This window comes from Papaver somniferum, chromosome 9, assembly GCF_003573695.1.
Source record: "Papaver somniferum cultivar HN1 chromosome 9, ASM357369v1, whole genome shotgun sequence".
In the NCBI taxonomy this organism is placed as follows: Eukaryota; Viridiplantae; Streptophyta; class Magnoliopsida; order Ranunculales; family Papaveraceae; genus Papaver; species Papaver somniferum.
In genome coordinates, this window is record NC_039366.1 from 19,638,976 (window position 1) to 19,648,312 (window position 9,337).

The 9,337-nt window shown below is 34.2% G+C and overlaps 1 protein-coding gene across 1 annotated transcript; it reads left to right on the forward strand.

Annotated features, from left to right (window-relative positions):
* Positions 1-4,386: 4,386 nt before the first annotated feature.
* On the forward strand, positions 4,387-6,207 carry LOC113311530. The gene has a single exon (XM_026560361.1). It carries the CDS (start codon positions 4,387-4,389, stop codon positions 6,205-6,207), a length of 1,821 nt encoding a protein of 606 aa, XP_026416146.1.
* Positions 6,208-9,337: the final 3,130 nt, after the last annotated feature.

The following is a 9,337-nucleotide window of genomic DNA, read 5'->3' on the forward strand; positions in this document are numbered from 1 at the left end:
TGTATTTGTATCAGACGAGGTGGTGGTTTGTTTTGTGTTAAGGTTACGGTTTGGTTTCTTCTCAGACGAGGGAGGAGGAAGAGGAGGCACAAAATGAAAAGAAGGCGAGAAAACTATTCTACTTATAAGGGTTAAGATGTGGCTGTAGTTTAGGGTTCACATCTTTACCGTTGATTACACTTTTAATATTTCATCTAACGCTGATCCATTTACATAGAGTAACTCATGTAGAGAAGAATGTCATCCACATGTTGGTGTGCTGCCCCTCAAATTTGAGGAGGTCTATCATACAACTGTTTATCTTGGAAGCCTATTATTGGGGCTTCACATTCTAATAGAGAGGCTTCATTAATAAGTCAAAATAGAGTCACTAGTTAGTAAATTAGAAAACCCCATGTCCAATTAATTTTCGTAATGGCCAAACAGCCCTCAACTAATTAGTGTTGATTATTCGATTATGTTAAGTTTAGTTAGTGTTAATCACTTAATTATTAGGTTAGATAATTTAAATTAAATTACTGATTTTAATTAATAATCAGTGATTTAACCAACACCGTTTCTTTTTTCCTTTAATTACGGCTAGGACAAGAACAAATTTTCTGGACGTAGATATATTCATTTCCAATTTACGGCTAGGAATACAGAAATCCTGACCGTAACTGGTTCGCCATATTGATTCTTCTTCTCCCTTACTTATATGGGAGTCGAACAGAAAATAGGATATGTGTTTTACAACATACCCCGCGTATAATCGATCCTCAAACTCGTCTAAACTAAAGATAAGGCTAACGTGGCCCTTTTTATTCGTCCAAATCAGTTTGAAGTGGTTTTTATATTTCTTTCATTCTCCTAAAGAAAGCCTAACGTGGAAAACATAAACGGTAAACACGGCCATTGACTTGTTTCTTCTTCCTCCAGAGAAAAAACAAACACAGTTTATAAAAAAAAATTAACACTGATATCGGTATGAACTATAGAGGCAAAAGTTTAAGTTCATCCCATGTTTAGAAAGGTTAGAGCGTAATTTATTAGAAGCGTCAATCCTAGCTTCTTTTCCTTTTCTTCTGTATCTTAATCTTTCCCATTGATACTGCATGAAGAGTATGACCAAATCCATCAAATGGTCCTTTCAGAAATTAATGCCTAATTGATTGTTTCTCTTCCTGTATCTTTCATTTTCTCTTATTATTCTCGTCTAATAACATTGACGATGAATAAGCAATTAGACATTTTTAGATAACTATGGTCCCTCAGCGAATTCTGATCCATGATTTGAAATTTGAAAACCTATACTACAAAACTACAAACAAACAAAAAAGAGATTAGCAGCTTCGATCTGTTTGTCTACGGGAAAAAAAGAACAAGAAGAGAGAATCCATATGCCGTTGCCGCCAAAAGACTACAGAGAACTTTATTTGGTAAGATCACTTCATAGTGTATGCAACAGATGTATCAACGTGAATATTGTTAGAAAATAATGGAGCAGATCAATGCACATTATTGGTGGGTTTGAGTAGTGGACTAAACAGAACTACTGCAGTTCACAACTGTCATCAAAGTACCTCCTTCTGTGAATTAACCTAACCTTACTTTCAAAATTAAATTAAATCCCAATAAAAGTTACGGTTAGGTTTGGTTAGTCGAGTCCAACTGTAAAATCATCACGGTTGGTTTATCCAAAGTCTAACTCAACCGTAAATTAATTATTTTTTTACTTATTTTTTTTTTCTTTTTCGTTATATAGGATTTTTACGATTAGATTTTACAAGATTTGGTCAACCGTAAGTTCATCTGTTACAGTACCAAACCGTAAAATCACATTCAATTTAGTTATTCTTTTGAGTTACGTTTAAGAGTTCTTAGTTTCCCAACCGTAACAGATTCAAAGAATAAATTTACAGTTAAGAAATTAACAATACCTGATCTGATCGTAAATGGTTCTGCAAACCTAATTTTTTCACTGATTTCAATTAACCCATCTATTTAAAACGTAATTGGTTTGTTGATTGCCATTATTTTTTCTATCAACGATAATAAGTTTCTTGAATCACCAAATATTAATCGAAGACGATGAAATGATTTCGATTTTTTTCTTTTAAAAGTGAAGAATTTACTGTTGGTGAAGAAGAGGAAGTTTAGAAGAAGAAGATGAACGGATTTTAAAGTTAAAATTAGGTTTTGATTTTAGTTTTTAGGTTTTTATTTTAAATTGAGGGTAATTTAGATATTTACTATTGCATCAAGACATCCCATAACCAATTTTTTAGTTACTAAGAATTGATGTGAAGCCCCTCTATTAGAATGTGAAGCCCCAATAATAAGCTTCTTATCTTGTGCGTTCAAATGAATGGCTGCTATTACAACCGTAATTCTTCATCTTCTTCACTGCTATATAAGAGCTTCCTGAATAGTGAATGTGGATGTTTCATATGTGGTGTCACTTTTAAGATATCATGTATGTGTAAAATCCTAAATATTAGGAAATGATCAAATTTATCTCCAAACCATAAAGTTTTATATCCCTTTTTTTACTTATTTATAGGTACATGATTGATTAAAAATATTACTATTTTTTATTTAATGATTTTTATTAATAAAAGTGTGACTAGGACGGGAAGACATCCTCTAAGTGAACGTCTAAAACTAGAGGTTCACTTAGAGGATGTCTAATTATTTTTTTGCCACATCATCCTCACATCAATGAGTTGGAGATGATTTTTTATAAATACGGTTGTGTATCCTATGTGGATGAAGACTTTTTTTCTTCACGCACATTCCATTGGAGAAGCTCTAAGAACCACTGATAAAACCTAATTCTGTGAACAGGACGGTATTAGTTTTTGAAAGTGAGAAACTGTTCTTGTTTTTCCCTTTGCCAATAATTTTGGGCTCCCAGCAGTTGGACTTTCCCAATGATCTATAACATCACCGGTGACCGTAATAACATGGATTATCTAATGAACATTCTGCGGCAATTGCACAATTAAATCCACAACTACTCTTAGCTTTTCTCTGATACTTCCATGTATGACATTGAAAGTTCTTTTACATTTCCCCAAAGCGACGTTCCTCTAGAGAACTTAGTTCTCTACACCACTGTAGGGAAGAAAAATGCTTAATTTCGTTACTGTTAAATGAAAAACTCCCACTGTCACCTACTGACATGCTCCTTTGATTCTTTCTGCGATTATGCCTGCCGTAAATCATTATAGTCAAAGGCATATCCAGTATCCTTAATGCTTGAACAGACTGCGGTTTTCTCCATAAGTAATATGGCCTCTTCATATGCAGGACATCCCTTTTCAAACTAAAGCTAAACTCAGAAGCTTCTAGACTTTGTCTATTTTCCTAATTTTGTTGCAGCTGTGTTGCGTTTATTGCTTTGCTTAGTAATTCTATTTTTAGTTAACTTATTCTTTTAGAGTTTTACTCTTTTTATATTCTTGTTCACGCCTATATATACAAGCTTAGTTTGTTCTTTGAGATACACATTATTACTATCAAGAATATTTTTATCAAGCTATTGTTTTTCAGTTCTTAACTTCTTTCTCACGTTTATCATTCTTTTTCGATTCTAAACCTCTTTTCATTTCTCTGCAATCTCCGTATTGCCTTCATCCAGTTCGTTCTCCATTAGTTGGTATCTTTCGGCAGTAGAATAGTTTTTTATCTGTTCTTAGATCATGATTTCGCTTCCGTAACCCTTTATTTTTATCAAAAACAAAACAAAGATATCTAACTTCTCAACCTGTCATGGCAGATGCTTTAGAAACAAGGTTTGTTGGTATTGAGAATTTACAAAAGTAGTTCAATGATAAATTGAAAAAGCTAGAAGATTTACCTACTCATATGTCTAATCTTATGAAGTTCCTTGGGTATAAACCAGAAGATATTCCTGAGTCTTCTACAAAGCACTTAGAAGATGATGAGGTTAAATCTAATGGTCATAATACTAATGGTGGTATTCCTGATAATGTTTTAGAGGGACTGAAGAAACCTAAACAACATCGAGCTTATGTTCTCAATCCAAACAAGAAATCTTTGGAGTTACAGGAAGACAGTGATGCAGAAGACACTAGAGAGGATGAGATACAAAGACATTGGATTGAAGAAAGACGAATACGTACTGGACAGACTCCATACAGTTCTTTACCAGAATACAAGTTAAAAGCAGACATACCTTCTTTTAATGGATGTTTCAAAATTGAGGAGTTACTAGACTGGCTTTATGAAGCTGAGGCTTTCTTTGAGTTCATGGACATTCCTGAAGATTCTAAAGTTAAGCTTGTAGCTTATAAACTTAAAGGTGGAGCTGCTGCTTGGTGGGAGAAGATTTGTGAAGATAGACGCAATTCTCATAAACACCCTATACGTACTTAGACACGAATGCGCAAGATGATACGAGCTAAATTTTTACCAAGTGACTACAAACAACAACTCTTTGTTAAACTGCAGAATTGTCAACAAGGATCTCGTCTTGTAGAAGAATATGTTGCTGAGTTTTATAACTTACTTGCCAGGAATGAAATTAATGAATCTGAAGAACAATTGGTAGCGCGTTTTATTGAAGGATTGAATAGATTGATTCAAAACAACATGACTCAATCTTATTTTACTATGGTTGAAGCTATTCAACAAGCTAGTAAGATCGAAAAAAGACTCGTTAAAGCTTCCAAAACTTCTCAGTTTCGTCCTCCGCGGTTTAATTCGAAGAATAAACCACAACAATTTTCAGGTAATACTTCTCAAGATACTTATGTTTCGTCTCCTCCAAGTTATAACTATGAAAATGAGTTTACACCCCGACCTCAACGTCCAACACATCCACCAGTGAATTTCAGTTTCTCTCAATCACCACTTCCTGCTAATTCTTCTCCAATTTTACCAAGTCCATCTGAGAATTATCCTATCCAAAAACACCCATCAAAATCTTCTGCAATTCTATTTTCGAATAGGAACCAACAAAAATTTCCTCCTCCTACTAAACCCACAAATTTATATTCTAAATTTAGAGGTGAGAAGTGCAACAAGTGTAATCAAGTTGGTCATTCTTCTTCTGATTGTCGACGTTTTAATGGTTTTATTGGAGACACTTCTGTCTATGACAATAAAGAAAAAAAACAAGTAGATGATGATGAGGATGAAGTAGACGATTATCCAGATTTACATGAAATCTATGGTGACCATTTAGTGGGTATGATTCGTCCACTCTTGCTTAATCATCCTTGTTATTCTCAAATACATAGCATATTTAAAACAAAGTGTTTTATTGGAGGGAAAGTTTGTGATATGATTATTGACAGTGGTAGTGTTGATAATTACATCTCCTCTATGATGGTCGAGAAGCTAGGATTACCTGTTACTCCACACCCTCATCCTTATTATGTGGGATGGGTAACAAGTTATACTACTCAGCAAATTACACATCAATGTGTAGTTACTTTCTCTTTTGTGGGTTTTGAAGATTCCGTTTTATGTGATGTGATAGACATGAATGCAACACACCTTCTTCTTGGAAGACCATGGAAATATGATGTTCGTGCTGTGCATAATTTTTTTGAAAACACATACACATTTTACAAGAAAGGTAAACAGAAAGTTCTTCATCCGTCTAGGTCTTCTTCTGTGATCAAGGAACATAGTGCTGATAAGACAAGTGCTTTGGTGGCTACAATATCACGATGTTTACATTCCACTAATACTTTAAGTTCTCATGAATACAGAAAGTCAATGATAGCAGTTCCGGTTCAGGTCCAACCTTTATTATCTAAGTATTCTGAATTATTTCCTAAAGAATTACCTGTCACTTTACCACCTTTGAGAGATATACAACATTGCATAGACTTCATACCTGGAGCCTCTTTACCTAATCAAGCTCACTATAGGTTAATTCGAACTGAAAATGAAATTTTACAGGGGCAAGTAAATGATTTATTGTGTAAAGGTTTGATTAGACCAAGCAACAGTCCTTGTGCTTGTCCTACATTTTTAGTTTCCAAAAAGGATAATGGTTGGAGAATGTGTATAGACTGCAGAGCCTTGAATCGCATCACCATTCCTTATAGATTTCCTATACCTAGAATTGAAGATATGATTGATTTACTTTCTGGATCAATTATTTTCACCAAATTTGATCTGAGAAGTGGCTATCATCAGATTAGAATAAGAGAAGGAGATGAGTGGAAGACTGCTTTCAAGACAAGATAAGGTTTATATGAATGGCTTGTCATGCCATTTGGGTTATCTAATACTCCACGCACCTTTATGAGGCTTATGAATCAAGTTTTACAACCATTCTTGAGTAAGTTTGTCATTGTTTACTTCGATGACATCTTAATTTTTAGTCACTCTGCCAAAGAACATATAAGTCATCTTTCTCAAGTTTTTAAAGCACTCTCTGATCATTCTTTGTTTGTGAATCTAAAGAAGTGCACATTCATGTCACCTGAAGTTACATTTTTGGGTTATGTAATTTCTCACAAAGGTATTCATGTGGATCCTTCTAAAGTCAAAACTATTGTGGAATGGCCTGTTCCCACTTCCATTAAATGAAGTAAGAAGTTTTCATGGTTTAGCTTCCTTTTATAGGAGATTTGTGAAGAATTTCAGCACCATTATTGCTCCTCTTACTGATTGCTTGAAGAAGGAAAAGTTTATTTGGACTGAAGAAGCTGACAGAAGTTTTAATACTCTCAAAGAAAAACTTTGTACTACTCCTATACTTGTCATGCCTGATTTTTCTAAACCATTTCAAGTGGATTGTGATGCTTCTCTTATTGGAATTGGAGCCGTTTTATCTCAAGATAGACATCTAGTTGCTTACCATAGTGAAAAAAATTCTGATACACAAAAAAAATGGTCTACATATGAGTTGGAGTTACTTGCTCTTGTTCAGGAACTCAAACAATGGCATACTTATTTAGTGCATCGTGAATTTGTCATCAATACTGATAATCATGCTCTGAAATATCTTCAGACTTCAGCCAAAGTCAACCGTATGCATGATAGATGGCTTTCAACAATTAATAAGTATACATTTTCCATTAAGCACAAGAGTGGAAAAATGAATTAAGTTGCAAATGCTTTAAGCAGAAGGAGTCATCTTTTAGCTACTATTCGTAATGAAAGTTTTGCTTTTGAATACATCAAAGATATTGATGCTGAAGATGCAGATTTTAAGATACTGTGGGAACAATGCAATTCTACAGCTCATGGAGTTCACGATTTTCTTATCCAAGATGGTTTTCTATTCAAAGGTAATCGTATTTGCATTCCTAATGGTTCTTTACATTTACATTTAATTCGTGAACTGCATGGGAGTGGTCTTGGTGGTCATTTTGGAAGAGACAAGACTATTGATCTTGTTGAGGAAAGATATTTTTGGCCATCTCTGAAACGACATGTACAAAGATATGTTATGAAATGCATGGTTTGTCAGCAAGCTAAAGGAACGGTTCAAAATACTGGACTTTATACACCGTTACCAATTCCTGATGCTCCATGGGTTGACCTGGGCATGGATTTTAATCTTGGATTACCACATACGCAAGAGGAAATGATTCTGTGATGGTGGTTGTAGACATATATTCCAAAATGGCACACTTTATTGCTTGCAAAAAGTCTACTGATGCTTCAAGTATTGCATCTCTATTCTTTAAAGAGATAGTTCGTTTACATGGTGTTCCTAAGTCCATAACTTCTGATAGGGATACGAAATTTTTGAGCTATTTCTGGAAGACATTATGGATACGTTTGGGTACTACATTACAATTCAGTACTACTTCTCATCCACAGACTGATGGACAAACTGAAGTTGTAAACAAATCTTTGGGAAATCTCATTAGAGCTAATTGCATGGATAACAGTAAGCAATGGGATAACTTACTCCCTCATATGGAATTCTCTTTCAACACTTTAGTAAATAGATCCACCGGTAAGACTTCGTTCGAAATTGCTTACTCTAAGGTACCTAATCATGTTTTAGAATTAGTTGTTCTTCCTAAGTTACAAACTTCCAATGTCAAGGCTGATAATCTCTTAGAACAAGCTTCTCAACTACATCTTGAAGTCAAGGCTAAGCTAGCTGAGTCTAATGCCAAGTACAAGAATGCTGCAGACATGCATAAGAGATTAAAAACATTTAAAGAAGGCGAGCTAGTTATGATTCATCTACGTAAAGAAAGGTTTCCTGTTGGTACTTATAACAAGACTAAGATGAAAAAGTATGGTCCCTTCAAAATTCTCAAGAAAATCAGTGACAATGCATATGTCATTGATCTTCCTAAAGACTGGAACATTTCTAATGTTTTCAATGTTCAGAAAATCTTCACCTTTCATGGTGATAATGATCTTCTACTTAACTCAGAGACGAGTTTTTTTTAAGACGGGGGGACTGATGCAGGCCATCCCTTTTCAAACTCAAGCTAAACTCAGAAGCTTCTAGACTTTGTCTAGTTTCCTAGTTTTGTTGCAACTCTGTTGCGTTTATTGCTTTGCTTAGTAATTTTATTTTTTAGTTAACTTCTTCTTTTAGAGTTTTACTCTTTTTAGATTCTTGTTCACGCATATATATACAGGCTTAGTTTGTTCTTTGAGATACACATTATTACTATCAAGAATGTTTTTATCAAGCTATTGCTTTTCAGTTCTTAACTTCTTTCTCACGTTTATCATTCTTCTTCGATTCTAAACCTCTTTTCGTTTGTCTGCAATCTCCGTATTGCCTTCATCCAGTTCGTTCTCCATTATCTCCAATCTTCTCCCCGATGATTTCCACCTCTTATTAAAGTCATATCTAGTTTAGGAAATCATGAATTCTATTTTGCAACAAAAACCGAATTCCTAATTCTCTAATTTTCTCTCGAGACCAGACGAGAGCAGCAGCAGAAATATATATAGAGGAAACCAAGAAAAAAAATGTCATCTAATCTTCTTTTATCCCATTTTGTTTCTCACTTAGGTTAAAGATGTAATTTTGTACTCCCTCCGTTACAAAATAATAGGCTTGTTTCATGTGTAATTTATACATGAAACTTGCCTATTTTTCTAAAATGGAGGTAGTAGTTTAAATGAATATCCATCGTTGGTCAGTTCTGCAACATGTGTGGTTAGATCATAAGAAACTCGGACTTAATGTTTTATTGGATGATCGGTGTATTTTAGAAATTTACAAAAAAAACGGGTGTAGTCTTGTAAACATGTTTTCAAATGGGTGTATATTGGGATTTTTTTTTTTTTTTTTGTTAGAGTAAAGAGTAATATGGTCGTTACAAAATGGATGCAAATTTACAAAGGTCAAAGAAGGTCAACGAAAATATGTAATTTTTGTTGACTCCTA

What these genes read in the sequence shown, in the direction of transcription:
- LOC113311530 (XM_026560361.1), top strand. Translation starts at nt 4,387, where the DNA reads ATGCGCAAGATGATACGAGCTAAATTTTTACCAAGTGACTACAAACAA.